The 23,964-nt window shown below is 46.5% G+C and overlaps 1 protein-coding gene across 1 annotated transcript; it reads right to left on the reverse strand.

Annotated features, from left to right (window-relative positions):
* Positions 1 to 556: 556 nt before the first annotated feature.
* LOC144114685 (uncharacterized) lies at positions 557 to 23,963 on the reverse strand. The gene is made up of 4 exons (XM_077648572.1): positions 23,740 to 23,963; positions 23,592 to 23,678; positions 17,346 to 17,493; positions 557 to 921 (listed from the first exon to the last, which is right to left on the reverse strand). The coding sequence occupies exons 1-4, from the start codon at positions 23,758 to 23,760 to the stop codon at positions 557 to 559; spliced, it is 621 nt and encodes a 206-aa protein (XP_077504698.1). The 5' UTR covers positions 23,761 to 23,963.
* Between the last annotated feature and the right edge of the window lies 1 nt (position 23,964).

A 23,964-nucleotide genomic window follows, 5' to 3' on the forward strand; every position in this document is an offset into this window, starting at 1 on the left:
AATGCACAGAGGCTCACCAAAGTTCGCTCACGAGTGCACAATAGCGTCTTGATGGAGTCTGGTAGTATGCCCTGCGCCCTATAGGCCGCGAGCATATCGCGACGAGCATCGGCGAACGCGGCACAGTAAAGTAGCAGGTGTTCTAGTGATTCCACTGCGCCGCATCCGTCACACACATCACTCGTCGCGATTCCGTGACGCACCCGTCGTTCGCCGGGCCACACGCAGCCAATGCGCGCGCGGAGGATCATTGCACGTTGTGACCGTGTAAGTGCGCGACAGCCGGTGACACTGTCGATGCGCTCACCTCCCGCGATGCGTGGGTCGGGGTGCTGCTTTCGGAGATGGTCGTGGATGGCCGCACGCACGTCCTCCTGCGCAAGGGGCAGATCGCTGGCAGGTAGTTGGTGTGCAGCGGTCGCGAGGTCGTCAGCTTCTTCGTTGACACGGATGCCGCAGCGACCGGGCACCCACTGTGCACGCACGGCGCATCCTCTCTGCGCGAGGCACTCGATGCGCGAGCGAATTTCCCGCACTAGTGGGGTACCGCGGGCCGTTAGATTGCAGGCGGCTGAGGGCGGCGCGGGGAGTCACACAGCAGAGCACTCCTGGGCGGCGGAGGGCCGAGGGTGAGCAGCAGGTCCAGCCCGAGCCGGATCCCCATCAACTCCGCCGTGGTGGAGGAGCCCAGGAAGGCTGCGTGTTGCTGGCTGTGCAGTCGCAGGGCGGAGATGGTGGCCGCCGCAGCAAGGGAGCAGCTGTCGCGGGCCACTGAGGCCGTCGGTGTACACGAGGAGATGAATCTGGAGCTCGTCGTGTATGACGGCTCTGGCCAGCTGCTGCAGAGCACTGAGGGGGTGTGCTCCGCTTTCTCGCAATGCCGACGATCTCTCGCTGTACCTCCGAGGGCAGCAGGCCAGACTGAAAATTGAAAGTTAGATTTTTGAGGCAAGGCGCGGCGCTGCGCAGCGGCGGAACACTTGTGGCTCGGTGCTACTATTGGCGCATGCGCATAGTGACTAGGGAGCGAGAGACAAAGAGAAATATCAGCGGCGAGGCGCGCATTGTGACGTCATGTGCCTCCTCGGAGTACCAGCCACGGCGAAATCGCAAGTTCGTGGCCAGTAAAGCTTTCGTTTTAAAAATTGGAGGACGCTTAAGCTTCGTATTTAAGAGCAGGGACGCCACAGCGTGTTGCAGGGTTGCCAAGGGATCCCACGGAGCGCCATTGTCCCGTTCGGCGCGACGCCTTGCCCGGACAAATTAAGAAAAGGAAACAAATCTTGGTGGTGGTTGAGTCCTCAGGGAGCTCGGCTACTGATCCGGAGTTCCGGGGCTCGAACCCGACAGCGGCGGCTGCGTTTCCATGGACGCGAAACGCTTAAGGCGCCCGTGTGCTGTGCGATGTGAGTGCACGTTAAAGATCTTCTGGTGGTCGAAATTATTCCGGAGCCCTCCACTACGACACCTCTTTTTTCCTTTCTTCTTTCACTCTCTCCTTTATCCCTTCCCTTACGGCGCGGTTCAGGTGTCCGCTGAGATGTGAGGCAGATAGTGCGCCATTTCCTTGCCCTAACAACCAACAACCAATTATAGAAGAAAGGAGAGAATTTACTAGCAGAACAGGAGCCGCATTAGGATCCCCCTTTCCCCCAAAAATAACATGCACCCAGAACTAGACATGAAAGAAGCCAACAGAGATCCGAAGTGCTGGAACGCATATACGACCCATGACTGCGATTGAATTGTGCGGGTGCCGCCCTTTGTCGAATTCCTCAATGGCTTAGGCCGTCTTGCTAGCCCCGTCGATGGCTTTGTCAGGGTAGCGAACGCAGTGTAGCTTGTTCAAAACAGCGCGCCAGCTGAACGTCACTCAGCGAAATGCAGCAGCCCAAAAAAAGTTGGGCGGAGGCTTAGCTAAAGTGTTAAACCTAGATATCTCGAAGCGAAAAGCGTTTAGCAAGGCGTGCCTCTCGTGATTCTGGCGTTTCAGCCGCTTGAACGTCACTCAGTTTCGCACATGCGCAGCTGTGGCACATCGTAGTATGGCTCACACGCGAAGCCCGGTGTTGACGAGCCTAGTGAAGCTTTTCGCTTCAATAGGAAGAGCGGTGGTTGCCAGAGCTAGCGCGCGCATCTTGGCGGACCGAGAGCACGCCTCTCAATTTGTTGGCGCCACGAACACGTGATGCGCGGGCAGCGGGCGAACGATTCGTCATGTGAATCGGCCTTTACGGCGCGGTTCGGGTGTCGGCCGATATGTGAGACAGATACTGCGCCATTTCCTTTCCCCAAAAAACCAATTTTCAGTTTTTTTTTCACCCGAACTGCGCCGTAAAAGCAAGGAAAATGAAAATAAAATTGGTTTCAAGGAAAGGAAATGACGCATATCTCACATGTTTCGATGGACACCCAAACCGCGGCGTAAGTGAAGGAAAAGCACCCTTCAAAGAAACCGTATTCACTAGACGCGCCTTTGTTTATTCCAAACCATGGATCTGGCATGACGGTGTGATCAGTGAGCTCGTCTCGCATTCTGGAGGCCTTCGTTCGATTCCCCAACTCGACCAATTTACTACTCGCTTTTATTTATTAGTGTTTCTGGGATTTTTCGCTCACGGCCAAAGCCGCCGATGCCGTCGACGCCGGCTTTTTCTGCGTCACGGGGCTCTTAAACGCTGTCGCGTTAATACAACGTGCCTCTGTTTGTGTACTACAGTCGCAGCTTGTTAAGTGCTTTCGAAGGCAAACATACACAGGACTCAAAAGAGCATTCTCGCCTATGGCCGGATAGAGCTAGAAAATTGAAATATACTGATATGCGTCTGCATAACCGTCGCATTGGAAAGTACATCGACGACCCAGTTTTTTTGTATTCGGTAACTATTCTCAAGCCTGAAAAGAGTATCGTGAATACCCCCTCCCGCGCTTCCTCCCAATTTCTGGTATATGGTGTAGAACGTCTGTGTTTATGAATTCCCGGTTCGTGCGTGGATGAGCGAGAGGCTTCAATACGAACAAGTATACACGAAGCAGGTTGCTAAATATTGACACATATAAACTACTCACCGACGTACTGGTGGTAACCGCATATAGGACAACCCCTGCCCGCGCGAGGGTTGCGTTCACATCAGTAGTGTCTGTACACACCTTCCATCGTCATTTTGCTTTCCTGTCTGGCAGGATTCCTCAGGAATTGTGTTTTACTGGAAAACTTCTTAATCGCTTTTTTTCAGTTTTTTGTTTGTTTTCTGAGGTCTAGCAGCCGACCTCAACCTCACAATTTGAGGCTAAGGTGAGGTTGAGTGAGGTCAGCAGTGGCCTCAGGAAAAGTGAGGTGAGGATGTCAAAGGAGACCTCGACCTCAACTGATGAGGTTGAGGTTGAGTGAGGTCGGCAAATTCATTTTGAGGTTGAGGTGAGGTCCAGGTTTTAGAGGTGAAATGCCCACCTCTTGCCACGCGGCGGCGACCCACAGCGAAAAAAAAGATGGTTTCGTTTGTTTTATGGTCGTTTAACGTTTCAAAGCGATGCAGGCTATGAGGGATGCAGTAGTGAAGGGCTCCGGAAATTTCGACCACCCGGGGTTCTTTAACGTGCACCATCTCACAGTACACGGGCCTCTAGAATATCGCCTCCATCGAAATACGACCGCCGCGGCCGGGATCCACCCGCGTCTTTCGGGGCAGCAGCCGAGCACAAAAAAATTGGCAGTGGCTTAACTCGGCTATGCCAGTATATACGTAGCGAGAGGTACGTTTGCCTGGCTGAGCTTGTTGTGGTCACTGTAGGTTTACCAATGAGAGACATTGGGTATACACATCTTTTATTCATTTCGCTTGACAGAGACGAATACTGCCCGATGATCTGTGAAGTAGCATGCAGCGGCCTCAATTTTGTCGATACAGTATTTCGATTTGGTAAAGCCTCATTAGTATACAAGCTCTACAGTAGTTCCCTATTGTGTAGACTGGACGTGAGGGTCCGAAGCTAAATTAAAGTCATACTTTTCTTTCATACACTGACTAAGAGAGTCCTGTTTCCTGTTGAAATCACCCAGTCACACACAACTGTGAAGCCGGGCCGTAGGCTGGAATACACGTGGCAACCACATCAATCGCTTGCTTGACAGATGTTTCTGGTGCCACGTAGACTCCTTGGATGATAATGCCGCTTTGCAGAAGCCGAACACAGCAGGCTTCACCATTATTCACCGCTATCGAAGGGAGATGTCTGACAGCGGTGATACCTTGAGTGTCCAGCGTTCTTATTTGGTTCAAGCCAACTTCCAGGCGGCAACAGAAGGATCGGAAGAGTTAATCTTTTCTTGTCTATACTCGCGCTTAGCAGCGGCTGGAATCTCCTCTGCATGCATGACAAACGTTGTGATACAGGCGCCCACTACATCTCCGCCTTTTATACGGAATCCTGCGCATGCGACGCGGGGTTCGGGTGAAAGAGTGACATGCGGCGAGGCGGCGACGAAGAACGCGGCGCGGCTGTGGGGTTTCTCTGGTTAACATGGTATCGGCGCATGCGCACATCTTCCATTCCATTCCATTCCAAAAACTTTTATTTCCATCAGAAATGGAGACCCCCTACTCCCTACCCCCTGGCGCGCAGGCCTAGGGGCAGGGGCCGGGGCCTCCGCGACTAGATGCAGGCAAAGAGTTGCTGGCTCTTCGCGGCCTCTACCGCCAGATGGATGGCTTTCCTCTGCATGGCGGGGTCCCCGCTTTTCAGAAAAGTCTCCCAGGCTTCTCTACTATTTATTCCTTCATTGACCCCTGGGGAGTGTGTGCATTGCCAGATTATGTGGTCGAGGGTCCCCTCTCCCGCATTCCTTACATTTATCGTCTATGTCTTCGTCTTTCATGATGTGTGATGCCCATACCGGATTTGCACAGCTGCTCATCCGCGTGACGTCACGCTCGGCTTTGACGGTGGAGCGGGCGTGCGGCCGCGGCGACGGCGAAGCGACCGCCGCACTTGGCTCCTCTTCGGTTGCCATGGTAACGGCGCATGCGCACAACTTTCCTCTCCCATGTACCGCGAAATGCTCGACTGGTAGCCCAGTGTAGCTCTCGCTACAAGAAAGAAAAGAAAAATATTGTTCTGGAGCACGCTCGAAGGTTCGGGCGCCCGCTAGCGTGTCTCAGCTCACGGCCCTGGTCATCCTCTCGCCGCGAACATGGCGGAGCGGCGCGCGGGCGCGCACGGTTCGAGATGGTTCGAGCCCTCTCGAGAAGTCAGGGGAGGTAGATGCAGCTCGACGCTATCTGCGGCGTCTTCTTCCTTTCTCGGCGCCGCCGCCTGCTTCCAGAAATTTGGTGCTTGCATTCCCTCCTTTATCCCTTCCCTTACGGCGCGGTTCAGGTGTCCAACGATATATGAGACAGATACTGCGCCATTTCCTTTCCCCAAAAACCAATTATTATTATTATTTTCTGCACAGCTATACGGATCGTATATACGCGCCGATGGCTTGATTATTCGTCTCTCCCATTTTCCCCCAAATTTGTCTGAATTGATTTCTTATCGATATTATAATGTTGAAGGTAGCTGTACTGGCCGTTGTCCGTGGCATTTTGCCGCGCCGTTTTAATTAGCATGGATGGAATCGTCCTTGTGCCGTTTGCGACCGTTTTTGCTCGTAAGTGATGTGTGACGTTTTATGTTAAATCGTGTAGTGTAAGAGCAAGTAGTGTGTAATAAGGTGTGTTACGTGAGCAGCTAGGCGCGTTTTTGATGATGAATCCCAAGAAATTTGAGGATTCTGGAGTAGAAGAGGGGAGACGGCGAATAAGGCACTGAATTGCGCTATAGAACCCACTGAATTCCAAGCAACGGGAATAGCCCCCTGTAAGGAGGCGAGTTTAACGTCATTTCCTACAAATGACATGAGCCCGATATGACATCCTTTATTTTGTCGTTGTCGCGTGAAAAATGCTGCAACGTCATTTGAAAATGTTCCCAATGAGGTTTCGCCTGAGCAGAGGCTCAGCTAAAAGCGCAGTGGCGGAGGATCCCTGTGTGCGCTGCTGAAGGCTAAACCCATGTCCGCCTCCGTTTAGCACTGCGTGTTCCGTCTGCGATCGCCTGTGTTTTCAACAGCGCAGCAGCAGGGCTGAAAAATCGCATTACCAAGAAGCGTAGCCATCGGGCATTTTTTTTAATTTTCCAAATTAAAAAAATCGACAAATCGAAACCAAGTCAAATTTTACTGTGATGGAAAGCTCGTAAATAGATCTAACTTTTTCACAAGCTGTGAGAATGAAAGGTGCTCAGTAAAGCCTAAACAACCTGCGAGAAAATACTATGTCAAATAAAAAAAAAATGAGCTATAACTTGCTGATGTGCGTTTCAGAATGAGACAAATCCACTCGTGAGAGCCTTCTTTGTCAGCTTGAGCCTCATAAGTCTGACTCTTTTGAGCGTGGTTTCATTGCTTCATTTTTACGAGCACTGCTTTCTCATAGACTGCGGTGGATTTGAAGAGATCTGCGGAACGTCTGAACACAGAATAAGACGCTACCGATGGGATCGTTAGCCTCGTCGCCGAAGATTCAAGGATGCACTAGCTGGCCGTGGCTCCCTCTGAAATCATTAATGCAAGCGAAACAGCAGCGGCAGACTGGAATCGAAAGTACTAGCCGGCCCCGCCACGGTGGCTCAGTGGTTAGGGCGCTCGACTACTGATCCGGAGTTCCCGGGTTCGAACCCGACCGCGGCGGCTGCGTTTTTATGGAGGAAAAACGCTAAGGCGCCCGAGTGCTGTGCAATGTCAGTGCACGTTAAAGATCCCCAGGTGGTCGAAATTATTCCGGAGCCCTCCACTACGGCACCTCTCTCTTCCTTTCTTCTTTCACTCCCTCCTTTACCCTTCCCTTACGGCGCGGTTCAGGTGTCCAACGATATATGAGACAGATACTGCGCCATTTCCTTTCCCCCCCAAAACCAATTATTATAAAGTACTAGCCGTTGTCCTGTCGTTTGGCGCCCTATACGCTGACTAGAGCAATAAGTTGGGCGAGTTGGTTTAGGTGCGTGATGGAAAAAGTGCGCCTAGACGAAGGCGGAACTTCTCCTCCTCGTCCTTGTTTCTTCGTTCCGTCTTCGTCTTTACTCGCTTTTTAAACCATGCGTCCTGAACGCGTCTACCATTTCGCTACTAGTCATGAATTAAGAACGATCCAGTTAAGTAAAATATGTTCTAGATCCCATATATTCCAATTAGCGGGAACAATAGGAAAGAGTGTGAACAATAGAAAATAAGGCTGTCACGTCAGTGCTTGCGAAAGAAGCCTTGTAGTCGCATTTATTTCTTTGCACTGAAACACAGCAGTGTCCCTGATTGCAGAAAATTAATGTTCTGATTGTTTTCCCGTTTTCTTCACAGCATAATCACTTTTCATAAGAGAGTTTTAGTTGTGAAGTACGTACAGGTTTCACGTACGCAAACGTGAGAAGTCTACGTAGCATGCGCGCATGTCGTTTCAAACCCTTTTAGTTGCACGTACGCGACAGACGCCACGCATTCTTCCTAGCGCCATCTACTGACAGACGAAGACACTGCTGTAGCCACTAAGACAGGACGAGTCAAAGCCAAGCCAGTCGAACTGCGTCGGAGCGCTGCTTCGTTAGGGTTAAGAGCTCGGAAATCACCCTTATATCTGAAAAACAAAAACTATTTGTCGCTTGAAACTTTATGCGAGGGTAAGAATGGGCAAATTTATGGCGAATAAAGCAGTTTAGAACACGATACCGCGTCGAGAGACGAAGCTGTTAGCGCTGTGAAGCGGACGGGCAGGGTGCCGCCATGTTTGTCAACGCTACGTACGCAAGCAACACAAAGACCGCAACGTAAAAATCCGAATCTCACGTACGTACGTAAGACTCGCGCATACCCTTTGCGTTCTTCGCATGCGCACTGGTCACCCGTAAGAGCTCTACGTACGTGAAACTAAAGCTTTCTATAAACAGAACTTGAAAATAATTGAGGAAATAAAGCTGTCTGAAAAAAACTGCGCGGAACACTGAGTTTCACGTCGGAAAGTGTCAAATCTGATGTTTGCGAAACGACGAAAGAGTGCTGAAAAAAAACGCGACGAGAGAAAAAAATAGACAGACGCAAGTACTTGTGTCAGTTTTTTTCTCTCGTCCCATTTGTCAGCGCTGTTTCGTCGCTTCCTTCAACATGAACCAACCAGCCCGACCTAGCCCTCTAATTTCCGATATTTACATGCTGATATTGACTAAGTTATTTGAGTAATTTTTCAGTAAATTGTGGCGTAAAGTTTCTCTTACCAACATGTGAAGCATATAATTTAACAGCTTGGATGGTTTATGCGGGTAAAAACTTACGCGTTTTTCTGTTTGCTTTTAGGGGGATTGGGTTCATTTCGAAAAAAGAACTCTTCGTGTTCCCATGATTTTGAATTCTTTTTGGATATAGCAGATGGCCATTAAAAATTGCTAAATGTGAGATGAGGCTCTCCCATTATGCAGTATACTCTAGTGTAAAAGAAAAACAGGGAATGTTTCTCACGAAGACACTATTGACACCGCAATGGCGTTTATATTGTTTCGCACAGGAAACGATATTTTTGAAATTCTGCTGAGCGTATTCCTTTGTAAATATCCTAAACGCTTGCATGAATACTGCCGAAAAGAAAGGTGAATTTTTGTAGGATCTTAAATCAACATATGACGAGAAGCGTATAGCACTCGAAGGGCCGAAACAAGGCTATATTTCACTCTGCATGTCTCAAAAGTGCTGACTTGGAATTACTACAGGTCCCTGACGACTGTAATTGCTTTCTTTTAATCCTCTAGCTTCCATTTATTTGGTTCTTCGACTTGTATAACACGTCATAATCGGTCTATGCGGCGCTGATACACCTAGGGATGCGAGGCATTCAGGTTGATGGTCAGGCTCCTTACGAATACTTTCAGGTACAAGCAAAATCTCGCGTTCTCGCAGACCTTATTGGGAATGGTTGTGGTCTAAATATACAGACGTAGTTAGCCTTGTATTTATGTTTCCACCGTAGCTCCGCCTCTACGGCTCATTTGGTTCGCATCTGGCAGGTCCCCCTTTTGGTTGTTACAGCACAAACCTTGATGTGCTGATAATCTGTCCCTCGGAATTTTGCTGGCAGTTTTATTTTACTTCCAGTGACCTCTAGCACTGCACATCCATACCACACAGCTTGAAGTTGTGCGTCTCGGCCGGCTTTCCATGTCAGCACCAATTCACGGGGTGGCGAAGGCCATGCCACTTTAACTACTTTATCTTTTCAGTCTAATTTCAATCAGATTTATCAGTTCGGTTGTATCTGTTGATATCTGTGCAAATACGAAAAAGATCGATATACTCCTAATTCCGTACAGTTAACAATTATAGACTTAATCTGAGCTTAAGGTGGTGGACGCTTGATATGGAGATGTGGTTTTGAAGACCCGAGACAAAAAGCTTAACTGCAGAAAAATGAGCTGAATTCAGTTGCCTATCAAAGTGAAATTGATAATTGTTTATTTGCCATCTTGTAAAAAAATACGCAAGGGGGGCTGTCGAGAATAAGCTGTCCTTATACAGCTTGACGGGTCTGCAGTCTGTTATACGACCAAGAGGCAGCATCACATATGCGTACATACATATGAATATATACACATATATACATACATATATTAGTACACATATGCATCACTCACATGTTCCTCACTGACATATTTCTAAGCGCATCAATGAAACAGACGTAAAAACGCAGACACATAACACAGCCATAAATTATTAACTCAAACCGCGTATATCAGCCGGAGATTTCTGTATAGTGATGTGAAAAGACTAAAGCGGACCATTTGTAATAATTAATAGGTGTTGCTGTTATGAACTTCAGGCATCAATTCCCTTAGTTTGACCGAGACGTTGGTATAAACAATACTTAAAATGTCTCTCGTGATGTAACTTGGAGCTTTGCTCTGCATTTGGGCTAGAATACGGAGATTGCTAATATTACTATAGATTTCCAATTTATATACGTGACTCAAGCGATATCTGTAGGGTTTGTGAGCTGGAATCGTGCCGGAGTCATTAAAGAAAGAATTACACATGCTGTGTAGAAAGCGTTATACGTGTGTCGGATATATTTCTTCTCTAACGGGCGAATATGTTCTATATTGGAAGATATTGTGTTGCCGCATACTAATTGGCAGTAGTACAAATGTGAATGAAAAAGCCAATTGTGCATCAAGAGCTTAACGCGTATAGAAAGAATCTTAATTGGCCTATTACACCAATTATTTCGCTTATTTTGATTAAAACATATTTAACGTGATTACCCCAAGCCAGGTTTGCAGAAAGGATAACACCCAGACATTTAAAATTCTCGTGTTGTTAAATAATTCGTGAACCGATAGTAATATTTTGATATAGATTTATGTGCTTCTTTTTCGGCCTGAATAAAATTTACTACGTTTTGCTTTCATTTAACTTCATTAAATTGACTCTCGACCATTCCTCTAAAGATTTAGTTACATTGTTACATTGTTCTACAAGAATATGAATGTGATTACCGGCAAAGAATAATAGTGTCTGCATAGATGATAACCTTGCCTGACAGTTAATATTGATGATATCATTAAGATAAATATTAAAAAGTAGACGCCTTAGAATATTTCCTTGGGACACTCCACAATGGACAGTTCTAGCCGTAGAAGTAAAGGTATCTATTTTCACTACTTGTGTTCTGTTGGACAAGTATTATTTCATAAGAGATTGTGCCCGCCATAGTAGGCCAGAATAATTTAATTTCTGCACCAAAATGTTATAATCAACTAATTCAAAGGCATTGGTAATGTCTACAAAAATATCAACAAGTACAGCTTTGCTTTCAAACTCTGTTAATATATTTTCTTCCTGCTCTAGCAATGTTAACTCAGTGGATTTATTTTTACGACAACCGAATTGGTGTGTTGTTAGCAGGTTAAGTTCTTCAATAAAGTTTGCCATCCTTGAATGCAAAATTTTTTCAAACAGCTTTGAACAGACCACGATACAGTAGAATATATCGTTGAATCCTCTCGAGAAGGGATAACAACACAACAAGAAATGATAACGGCTGATATAATCGGTGCCATTAGCTGGAGAACTTCAATAGCGCGCTCAAGTTCTAACGGTTCGTAACTGCCGGTAAATACACGTCTTAAAGTGCGAAACGTTCAAGGCATCAAAATTACCATCTAACTAGTGACACCTACGATTCGAACGAGTTGGTAAAGAAGGAGAGACTAGAGGAAGACACGACAGGAAAGGATAAGTGCACACCAAATTTAACCTCATTACGCAGATATAGTTTCACCGTATAATGTGCTTGGTAAAATTAAGAGAACAAGGCTAGACGTTACAAAACGGAAAATTTTGAGGCACGGAAACTAACTGGTAAGAAAATTGAAGCAAAGTTGTGGCAGTTTTCGTGGGCTACCTGGTTAGTATGACTAATAGTTTTTTTTTTTTTGGCTCCGCGTATAGCGTATAAGCAACCGATAGCCGTAGGTAGCCACGGCTTTGAACCAGGCCGCACCGACTCTTGCTGCTTCACGTACACTTCAAGTACTGGCACTAACCGGCAAGGTGCACGGTAGCAAGGCCCATCCTTAGTTTATAAGCATGTGAAACAGCAGTCTTCAGATATAATCATACCGCGAAAGGGGAAAACTTTTCTGCCATCCGTTCGATTTCTCAACTTCAGAAAGACCACCACTGGACCGCTGATAGATTTGGTAATAGCGGCCTCATACCTTCACTGGAAAAGCTTTGGAGATTAGTGCCCTGACCGAGGTACGTGATTTGCCGATAGCGCCAAACTGCGAAATAAACGTCCCGTTACCTTTCGTCAGTACACCGCGTGAGTTACCACTTCGTTAGCAGATCGAGTTACATCTGATGTTCGCAAATGGGAGGGCAAGTAAAAAACAAAAAGAATGCATGTTTTCCGCAAACCAGCACGCGGAGAGTAAGTGGCACGTTAGTTAAAAAGTTATGTATATTTTATTTCTTTTTAAGTAATTAAGAGGTTCTTGAGCACACTCCTAAACCTAAGCGTACGGAAGTTTCGGCCTCTGTTTAACACATAGCAACTTCCTGCGCGGACGTAGTCAAACCTCGATTATGTAACTCAGCAGCAGAACATTTAAACCATTAAAAAAAATCTCAGTCGATAGTTACGAGAAGCCCTAAAAAAATTCCAGCGTTTTATGCCGGGCCCCTCCCTGGTTTACTATCGTGTGATTTCGGTCTGCAGGAAGCGCTTTCTTTCTCTGCTCACACTGTCAGTCAGCCGCTTTTGATTTGCCTCTTTACTCTAGTTGCTGTGTATGCCTTTCTGACACGATGTTTGAACATAGTATGCAGCCTTTTCGGACAAAATTGCGCCAGACAAGGTATGAGCATACGTTTCGTGCAGCTCAAACTGGGTCCTTCTCCGCTCTGTGTGTCTTGCGTAACGGTGCGAAGGCGCGCAGATGAGCCGGCTAAGCTCATGCAACAATTGCGAGGGCACAGAGGACGAACTGACCGCGAGCAAATGTGATGTATAAGCTGAGGAAATCGCGTATAGCGCGCACACATGCGAACGTGCCCGTGGTCTCGCACGCACGTACGCGCAGAGGAAATTGGACGAGCGGCCAGGAGCGTCGTCATGTGCCGATGTCCACACACGCGCGTGGTTCGAGAACTGAAGCCAGCACGCGTATCCCGCCGTGACGCATAGGGCGCCCTTGAATTTCGACGAGACTAGATTAAAGCGCGCTGATGATTCGTTGGTGGGTGACGCGTGCCACGGTCGCGGCACACGCCAGCCACGTCGCAGACAAATGTGTTGCCTTTTGCAGCCGCGCGAGTGTCTCCCATGAGCTATTCTTTGAGCGCGGTACTTATTTGTGGATTGTGAACTCCGCTGAAAGTGGTATGAAAAACAAGCTGGCTCGCATGTCGTTTTTATGATAAAAAGACGACAGATCCCTTCATGTACTGGGAAAATAAAGAAAAGGCAGCCAAGGGTGCAGAGGTGAGAGGGAGCAGGGATATATGAAACGCTGCTGGTTTCGTCAACTGCTAACTGAAACAGGAAACAGAAGATTGCAGAGACACCGCAGCGCTCCCGTTGCAGTACCGAGCGTGATGTATTTTACGCGACAGCGTTAAGGGTTCCGTGTTGCAGAAAAGCCATCGTAGTCGCGGCTGGCCGTGAGGGAAAATCCCTATGGAAGCAAAGAACTAATACAATTCAACAACGAATCAGAGAATGTTCGGACCGGTGACAATATTCTCATGGAGGTCCCTGTATCCAAAGGAAAGTCACTGAGTTGAAAACAAAGTTGAGTTAATTTGAGTTTGGGTGAGAATCGAACCAAGCACCTTCGGATTGCAAGACGGACACGCTGCCCATAGGCCTCGATGGATCGCTCGTCCAAGTTGAATAAAGGTGAACGCAGCGAATGCGTTGTGGTCTTTGACTTGGTGAACTGTCTAGAGACGTGCACTGGTGAGCACATGAGTAATTATCAGTATGCTAACTAGGAATTAGGTCTTTGTGAGAGTGTTGAGTGTATGAGATCGGGACCCAATGACGCTGTAGCGTTCTACTCTTAAAGGCGAAGCTTATGAGTTTTTCAAGTTTTTTTGTTATTGTGTACCTGGGTCCCGCACCCCTTACTGCTAAGATTCACGTGAAAAACATATTTTGCTACCAGATGAGCGCTGGGATTTTAATTACGGCGTACGACACCACATAGCTATTAATAGATATTATCTGCTAAATGGGCTTAATGTGTGAACGGGTTAAGACTTCTGGTTATCAAAAACTACGAGCTCTCTTGCACAAAACAAAAAGTATGCCAAGTGAAATACGATGGAGAAATCTGCAGCCGTGACTCCAGAAATAGCCCTTTTAGTTTCTTGAGTGGCCCACCAAAAGATGTTGCGAAAGGTCGCTGCTTGCACGAGCGTTACGCTAGGGGATTGATAAGATTCGAGGCGCGATAACCGTTCTGTGCTGTCTGCGAAATTTTCTCTCCATGTTTGTTTGAGAGTAACTCCATGCCGATGCAAGGGGACAGACAAGACACGTCGCCACGTGCATAATGGGGACGGCATAAACAAAGAAACAAAAATTGTTATTTCCGTTCTGCTCACGGCGATGGTGGTGCATATTTACACTCGTGTTTCTTCTCCCCTCCTTCTTCTTGTGTGGTGCGTTGCCTCTCATTAGTGACAGGTGTTTAATGTGGTTTGATTGCCACCTGCAGAGATTGCTCCCCGGAGCAGGTTTTGTTGCGATCTGTCGCGCTGGCACTCCGTCTGAACTGACCGCTAAGATGAAAATATAAATAGGTATTTTATTAAACAATTTTACGCAGAAAATCGATACTGTGGGCTACGGGGTGCGCCGTAGTTGAAGGTCCGACATTGATTTCAACTACTCGAGGCTCTTTGACGAGCACTCTGTCATCTATTTACCCCATCTAAAACACAGCTGCCGCGGTCGTGATCGAACCCGCAACCTTGGGTTCAACAGCCGTTCGCAATATCCGCCAATCCACTTCGGCTGATAAAAAAAAAATAAGTTATCTAAATTTAACAAAGCCTTACGATTCATAACCAGCCACTGCTTCTAGGTCAGTAAGAAAGGCAAAACAACCTCGACGCAGTTTAATATATCACGCGACCTGCGATCGAAATTATGAGACTAATGAACAAATTAAAAATGTGTCTTCTTCATTTCACTCTTTCGTTCATCAAGTACTGACTCGCTTTTTTGTAGCTTTTTACGGCAACTTATTAGCACTTCTATTTGAACAGATTTATAAAGGTATCCAAATGTTGTCAAGACGTAACTTATTATACAATGCCCGCAAAAAAAAAGAAAAACTGGCTGTTCAGTGGCCGGACCTTGCATTTCGTTTTTGTTAAGTTAGCCTTCCGCAGTCTTGGCACCTTGCTGCCAGTGTGAAGGCACAATTTACGAAGCAAATAAGTGAGGCGAGCCATGTACGGCTAAAGGAGTGGACGCACTCATCAAACAATACGGCAACACATTTCCGTTATTATGTATTATGAGAAAATTTACTGAACCCTAAGGAAGAAAAGGAGAAGCAGTTTGGTTAGTTATTTATGTTAATATTAAGGCTCTCGAAATAGATATGAGAAGTGAAACAATACTATTCCGGTGGCTGACACGGTAACTGGAATAAAACATGAAACGTTTCTGATGCTATCATTAACGCTTATTTTATCCGGAAGTGGAAACCATAACTTCTGGTTTGATATTACTGAACTAACGAGTTGCCATTCACCGAAGTGTTCACTGTTTACACAGGGGCCGCCCGGGAAAGGCGTCTTCACTATAGGCAGTCCGTCCTCCATGATTTTGAGCAGAACCGCGATAGGAAGCTTACTCCTAGTACGCCCGTCCTTTCTGAAAGCATAGAGGAAGCCGGCAAAAGATAGCCCAGGAAATCAGGGAAACGCCAACGGGTAGTACTAACCGGCAGCTGTAGCATATATTTACCGCTTACTGCACCGTAAACAGCATCCGGCTAACCGAACAAGCGCGCGTGCTTACCGCGAGCGGATCACGGCGGGGAGCGCGCAGCCTAGCGGTCAACAGAAGCACAGTGACAAGGAAGCATCAGGGTCATAAATAAATAAAGAAAAACGGTTCGTGCCAGATGCGCTCAGAATGCAAAGCGACATATTTACGGGTATGCGTCGCGGGTTGGTTGCTGATTTCCGCGTTCCCGTGTTTGGTTGGCGTTTCTGTAAAGCCATGAAAAAAAAAAAAGACCAAGACCACGAAGGTGCCTGCCAAGAAGGTAGACTTCAAAGCACTTGCTGGACTATGTTATAATGACTGCTTCCAAGCTGGGGCGTCCTCATCTTCCCTGTAAATAGATGTGCTGTATCAACTGCGCGTTCAGGTGGTATTTATAAGAGATTTCATTTAATTTCATTTTATTACCTTAAAGACCCACGAGGCGTATTACATAAGGGGTGGGTACATATATGTTTGGCAACGAAACATGATTGGTAACATTATTGGCAAACTTGAATGAGCATGTGATGGCTGCGATGTCGTTGAGTAGGTCGCTCCAGTCTGCTGCAGTACGGGAAAAAAATGATGCGGCAAATGTGGTAGTTCGGGCACGAGGTCGGGAAACTTGAAAAGGATGACGAGTGCGATGAGATATGCGGGCTGTAGGGACGATATAGGGTGCGCGGCCGAGTGAACCATGGAAAAATTTATGAAACAAGCAAAGGCTGGCGATGCGGCGACGAGATTATAAGGGCATTAGGTCGGATTCAGCTTTCAACGCTGACACACTGATGCCGTAAGAATATGATGAATGAATGATTCTGGCTGCTCTGTTTTGGACTGATTCGAGTGAATTTATAAGGTAAGCTTGGTGCGGGTTCCAAATGGGTTAGGCATATTCTAATTTTTGTCTGACAAGGAATTTGTACCCTAATAACTTCACATGTTTAGGGGCTTGGCGAAGATGACGTCTTAAAAATCCAAGTGTTTTATTAGCGGATGAAATGATGTTCATAGCGTGTGTGCCCGAGGACAAGTCGCTACACAAGGTAATGCCTAAGTACTTCTATGATAGAACCGGGTGTACAGGTACGTTAGCTATGACTTATGGGAAATGAAGTGAGTTACGGCGACGCGTGAAGGACAAGATTTTACATTTTTTAGGGTTAAGTTCCATTAACCAATTGGCACACCATTCCTGGATGCGCTTAAGGTCATGTTGAAATGAAAAATGAAATGAAACTTGCCAGGAAATGGATCACCGACTTTGCTTGCACAAGGAAAGTCGCTTGCTAGCCAGCCTTCTTTTCCCGTCACCTCCTCGAGTCGCGCTTCTGCTCCCGAGGCGATCACTGGCTCAAAGCCGTGCTCTCAGGAGGGGCGGAGGGAGAGGACGATATACGTAGAGCATAACAGAGTGCGTTGTTGGGCGAGTCGGTCAGTCGTCATCGACAAAGGGTACTGCGCACACACAATCAAGGACGTCCTTGTTTGTGTGTGCGCAGTACCCTTTGTTGATAGAGCATGACGCGTAGGCTGTTCACTCCCCCATTCGTCCTCATAAGCCGAGACTAAGAGTTTGCATGCTTACTGAAGCAATATGCCCCAGGTTTCCAGAGTGAGCGAAGGATAAACGCTTTTCATTAATTCGAGCCGCTAATACGCCCCCCCCCCTTCCCCCCAGCACAAGGAAGCGCAGATCAAGCACATGGTCATTTCGCGCACTGCAGTTTTCCCCAAGCGGCTGCTCACCGCCTTCGCCTCCTTGACACCGCCGCTGAAAAGTTGTCTCGCTTCCAGGATATCTGTTCAGCGCACGTGCCTTAGCGTCGAGCGGCGTACTTGAGATGCACCTTCCTGAATCGGTCGTGGCGGCAGCTCGGCCTTGTGGTCTTCTTCCCTGTAGGAAAGGCCATCATACACGTCATAGTCGATAACGCCCGCGTCCAAGGCAACAGCTGCGCCAAAAGCGTAACCTGGCAGTGAGTAAACGTGCTAGCAACACGCGCCATGTTACTCGAAACCGAGACATCAGCCACGCTGACGGCTTGAGAGTGCGAACAACATATAACAGCGCCAGCTGGCGTCTTGGTAAGGTCCGTACTCCGAGCTTCTACTCGAGTGGCAGGGTTTAAACTGATAAAGGGCCGCCTAAATTCCTCTGCTGCAATCACTGGTCTGTTCCCACCCCGCATTGCTTTTCCAGCCGGTATCATATATCGGTTTAATCTGGAGTATCATGGAAGGTTGTTAAATTCTTATGCAATAAATATCTAGTGAGTTTCGTTCACATTGCAGGACATACATAAAAAAACGGCTCTTTTGATTTACCGCGTGAAAATAGCAGCGCTTTAGGAACTTTAGTGCAAGTGCGACCCGGTTGCAGTTGAGGTAACCTCAGCCACAGAAACCTCTCGGATGGTCCTCTTTGCCGATTACTCCGCAAACGAAAGAACAGATTCTCAGCAGCCGCTTTGTGTAGACCGGCCCCGCTGTTTTGAGATGCATATAGTAAAGTGAGGGTTGCACTTGACTCACGGCGTTCAGCCCGTGCGACAGCGTTGGTTCATTTGGCAAGACGTCCTGGCAGACGGCATTCCATGCGATGAGTTTTCGGAATGTCGTGTCACCTAAACAACTAGCAACGATACAATGCGAATGCACGGTGCTAAAAATGAGGCAATCTGTCAACTTGGAGAAAGATTTTTGTAGTAATCGCTCTCAATATGTCACTGCCAACGGCTACGTGTATTTCTTAATTGAAGTCACAGTTCTAGACAGACTAAATTTCTAATCCTTAGTAATGATTTGCCTATTTGTATATCGTCACCTATACATAATTACTCTGATGATTGTGTAGTTAATCGCGAAAATAACACGAAGTGATAAAGTGGCCTTGCATTGTGATTTAATAAATTGTTCAGTCTCGTCACAAATGGCAAATGAAACACAGCGGCACCTATTTCCATTATGTGTTGGCAAGGTGAAAGCTTTGGAACCTGTTGACGCCTTTGTCAGAAGTGACTGCCTTTTTCCTTTCATGCAATCGCTCATGTATCGATTAATAAGTCGCAATATTCCGGCTGAAACATTCTCCATTGCTGACGTCAGTAATAGGATTAACAGAAGATTTAGTGAACGCTACAGTTTTCGTTTTACTAAGGTTAAAACTAACTGTGCCATATTTACCACTCAACTTGCTGGCATATCACTATGGGGCACTTTGCCATCTGAAATTGAAACATCAGTGCTTTAGATTCATTTCAGACTCGCAATAAACAGCATTTCATGAGGTTATTGACTGATGCCCAATGAACTAATTAGAGTTTTTTGCTGAATTTGGCAATTTGCTCGATACTGCTAGTTTAAAAATTTAATCATTGCAATAATGTTATCACTGCTGCGTTTCGTATCGCCGTGTAATGCGCTTGCTGTTAGGAGGCCGCCTTGCAGTTTTCACTTTGGACCCTCCTAGTGTAATACGTAACGTTTAACCAACGTTGTTGATGTTGAAGTTTATTAACTTTCTTTACAAGACAGAAAGTGGCCTGAGCAAATAGCTGCGTAAGTAACAGCTTGACCAGGCCCGGGCTCATGAAATTGAATTTGACTAGTGGGGCTGGTAAGACCCAGCTTGTTCTTCCCGAACTCTTCCTGTATGCCATTTGCCACCTGCCACAGTTGGCAGGTGGAGGCCTCACACAGACGGACCTGGCCTGGTGATGTCACTTCCCGGTATACAAGGCAAATCACATGCCACAGATCAACACGGCTTACAAGAGCGGCTTGAGATCGGTCTTTGTCGAGACGAGAAAATGGAGAGTGGCGCTCTCCTAAAGGATTATCACCGTCATGCCGATCATGCCGCGCACACATCCCTGCACCCAACCAAGGACTGTGGTGCGATAGAAGTGAATAATGCAACACGGATTTTTCCATTTGGCCTCTTCGGAGCACCCCGACGAAGGCTGGAATACTGTCTGGAAAACGATCTTGCCCTTTCGTTTAGCTTAACACAATAATCGCATTCGTTGCGCCTCACGTGAAACTTGAGTAGAACACGTTGGGGGGCTAGTTGGTGCATATCAACTGACAAAACTGGCGCCAAATCGGACAACACACAGCAAGAAAGAGGGGATGGGCGCAACTTCCAACTGTTGCGCCCGTCCACTCTTTGTTGCTGTGTTTTGTCTGATTTGGCGCCAGTTTTGTCTGTTGACGTGAAACTTCATAAATGTCCAGCGTTTGTTGTCTTCTGGTTGGCGATTACATCAAGTTTTAGGAATACCTATTGTGTGGTAGTGCACATTTTCGTGAGCATTATCAACGGCGTCAGAGCAGTTAGTTTATATAACAATACCGGAACCTTACTAATCATATTATTGGAATGGGCAAACGTACATAAACAAACTCATCCTGTATGAAGACATTATGCACTACTAATCCAAAGAAAACTACTTAATTCAGGGTAATGCATTTGAGAATACCCGCAGGGACGACTGCAGCACCGCTTAGACAGAAACCATGACTGCAGACACCGAATGTAGTACGGTAGTAGAAATACGAAAAGAAAAGCACCAGGCACCGTTATAGCAGGTGCGTCGGCGGTGAGCGTCACGTGACCTTAATTAATCCGCGAAGGAGCCGGTGACAGTAGATGGTGTCATGACATGTACTAAGCCCAATATTTTGTATTTTATTATCGACCACTAAGCTGCAAACTGTTTAAATGTACCACCGCTTCCTCGCATCTTACAGAGGTTCACGAACTGATTGCTGAAGGGGGAAGCTTACCTAATTCCAAGTGCCTATAGGATGTGGATTTTTGAAAGACACCTGGTATCTCACATGGTTTTCATTCCTCTCAGAAAGCGCAAAATGTGATTTTAGCGTGAAAATTATTAAATCATCTTCAAAGGCCACATTCTCTTATGGGAGAGTATCATGCTCCGTATGGTCTTTCTGTTAATGCATTGTTGAGTTTAGCGGTTTTACTCGCGAAGTCTTGTTTTGTCTTTGGGTCATTCTAACTTTTTATTCCTGTATAACAGCTCGACGGCGTCACGATCATAATAATAGCCTGGAAAATATGCTTAACAAAAAAAGGTCATTGTCCAATTTTTTCTTATTTGCAAATGGATTACTTGAAAGACATATTTCAATTCATTTTCATTAATCCGTGTTATTAATGGGAAATCACAGGATACATAACGCTTTTAAGAAATGTTGTGGGATGAACAGGAAAGACAACTTTTTTGGTCACCCGCGCGAGTACAACAATGTGTACCTAAATCATGTGAATTCATTAATACATCATAACCGGTTCGTACAAATAACGCATCAAATATTCTCGAAGTAGTCTCCAAAACGTATCTGTTTTCTGAAGCTGCTATCGTGGAGGAAATTTATCGAACGATAAAGAGAAAGCTTACAGCGCCATTATAGAGAAATGAAAGAACCGCAGCTTTTAAAAAGAAATGATGATGATTATGGATTTTTTGGCGCAAGGGCAGCTATGGCGAAAAAGCGCCATGGCACAATGTATTTTCGACTTCGCGAGGTGGGGTCAATGACCCATTTTCCCCAAACATTTCACTCTAAATAAGCCGAGCACCAGACCGGGGGAAAGCTTGCACCTATTGTATCACCGGTGGGTATCCGGCAGCACTGGGAACCGAACCCCGCACCTCCCGCAAGCGAGGTGGATGCTCAACCACTTGGCCACCACTGCGGTTTGAAAAAGAAATGAATTTGAACTCAGTACATTCACAAGGTACCGGCTTGATTACTTATGGAATAACCTGGTAAACGTGCTGCTGATAATAATGGAAACTTATTACTGCATGGCTTTTTCAGGTTACTTCTTAGTGAACGCAACTGGCAGGATGCGCCGATGTGTAATGAGTAGGGGTGTGCGAATATTAGAAAAACTCGAATACCGAATCGAATGTCTTTCTATTCCTTCTGCGGAACAAATCAAATAGTGCACGTTCAAAATTATTCGAAACGAATCGAATACGACCTCAAGTTTTCGAACAGTTCTGTTATAATAGGCACAAAGTTGCAATAGGGCACGCCGTTGTTTTCTTCTAGGGGTGATTCAAAAACAGGGCCAACTTGGACGCCGCACAGCATGCTGCCGCGATTGATCTACGCGTTCAGCGCCGCGATCTGGTCCATTCATGTGGCGGCGTCCATAATGCTCATACATATGGCATCCAAGACTGGGCGACGCGGCAGGGTTCATCCAGGTTCAGCAAACTCTGCCTTCATGCCCAATATTGAAGGCGATTACTAATAACTGTCGACCCCCTCATCAACCGAGATGTGGCGCTTGTCTACACGACGTCGCCGCCAGCAGAAAAATCTAATTTTCCGATGCGCACGACATCACAGTCACGTGATGTCGTTTCTCGTTTTTTTGCCCCTACATTGTTGCCTCTTTCGGCATCGACAGCTTTAACTCTATGAGTTATAGCGCAACAGCTAGCGCTTCGCTCAATATTCGTTTTGAATATTCGTAATATTATCCGTTATATTAAGAATATTCGTTTTGTGCGAATATTCCCACATCTAGCGAATAATCGTACAAATATTCGATTCGCATTGGATTCGGTACCAAAGCAAAGCTATTCACATTTGATTCGGTTTCGTAAAAGTGATACCACACACCGCTAATTATGAGCGTAAAATGAAACGGGAACACGTCATTTGACACGCGAACAGCAAAACGAGGAGGTGTTACCTGAGGGAACCAGAACACTAGGACAGTTGATTTTTATTTGAATGAAACAAATACCCTTTATTTGGAAGTGCTGATTGACGCCACCCATGTTTCCTTTGCAGAAGCTAAAATTTTTACTTGCTTGTGTTCTCGTTCCAATTGTGCGGCTCGTGTTTCATGTGACGCTTACCTTTGCAAGCCAATGGAAGGGCATTTAAAAGAAGCGGATGGGAAAAGGGGTGGAGAATGCTTCAAGAAATGCGAATTCATGTGCTAAGCATGCAGAATAGCCAGCACCCGCAATGTATTCAACATGAGCACCATCGATTCATTGCCTATTAGGGACTAAGCGAAGAAACCTCACAAAGATGAAAAAAGTGCGCTAGGAGCAAATCGGCTCTGACACGTCCTCCTAAACCGAACAGACGAGAGCTACGTATGGGTTGAGTTTCAAGCAAAGCGTACACTTTCTGCCGAACAAGCAAGAGAAGATGCACCGACTGCTGCTAAAAAGAAAGAAACCACATGCGGTGCCGTGGGGCTCGTGAAATGGCTGACGAAGTGGAAACGCTCGAGGTCGTATGAGACCCCATGTGCTCTAACTTCCGGCTACACATTACCCGGCTTATTTGTTACATTTCTTCGGGCCTCAGCGCTGAGCTCACTTGAGTGGCCCAGCAAGTGAGCAGACATGGTCCTGCAACACGTTTCGTTCACTCCATGTTCGATGTTTAAGCGGTCGATTGTATCAGGCTGATTCTTGTTGGCAGCGCTTTATACAAAGGCTATATTTAGCAACCATACCTGCATGGTGTTTAAAATAAGGCTCCCGGGATTTTTTAAAAGCAGATGATGAGCAGTACATGAAAGCCAACTTGGGTCCATATGTTGTGGCGCATATGTTACAGAAATCATGCAATTTCAAGACAGTTTTCATTTTCACTGGAAGGGACTCCTTTTATTTCTACATTTTTATGCGTGAGTATTGCTGAAACGAAGCAACCTGTTCACTGAGTTCTTTGTTTTCATTCATACGTGCCCGGTTTTCATTCAACAGCCTATCCGCTCTCTGCTTCACAGACTTCGCACAATTTGTTGAACATGCTAGGGCTTTTTTCACTGACTCTAGTTCAACCCTGAGGCTCTCGACTTCCTTGGACAGTTCACGAATTGTCGACATGAAGCAAAGCAGCACAAAAAAAAAATAAACAGTGGCAGCAGAGGCGGCAGCTAATAGCAAGATTATCATCAGACAAAAGAAATTAACCACCAACCTGCTGTAAGAAGAGCCACAGATTCGGCGATGTGTCGACGCTGCCACCACTGCTGCCGAAGTGAAGCGAAGAGCTGATGCACAGTTCCTGAAGTAGAAGTGTTGCGGCAAGTAGGTGTAGAAGGCGTCACGCGAATCCGATCACTCACGGAAGCCGGTGTTGTCAACATGCGGATATCGTTCACAGGGAAATCTAGGTACTTTCCTCTGGCTATACCAAAACCTGCATTAAAATGAGCCACAGGTTATGGTTTATGATTTATGGGGCTTTAACGTCCCAAAACGACTCAGGCTATGAGGGACGTCGCAGTGAACGGCTCCGGAAATATCGACCACCTGGGGTTCTTTGACGTGCGCTGACACCGCACAGTACA

The sequence above is a fragment of the Amblyomma americanum genome, chromosome 1 (genome assembly GCF_052857255.1).
Source record: "Amblyomma americanum isolate KBUSLIRL-KWMA chromosome 1, ASM5285725v1, whole genome shotgun sequence".
Taxonomy (NCBI): Eukaryota; Metazoa; Arthropoda; class Arachnida; order Ixodida; family Ixodidae; genus Amblyomma; species Amblyomma americanum.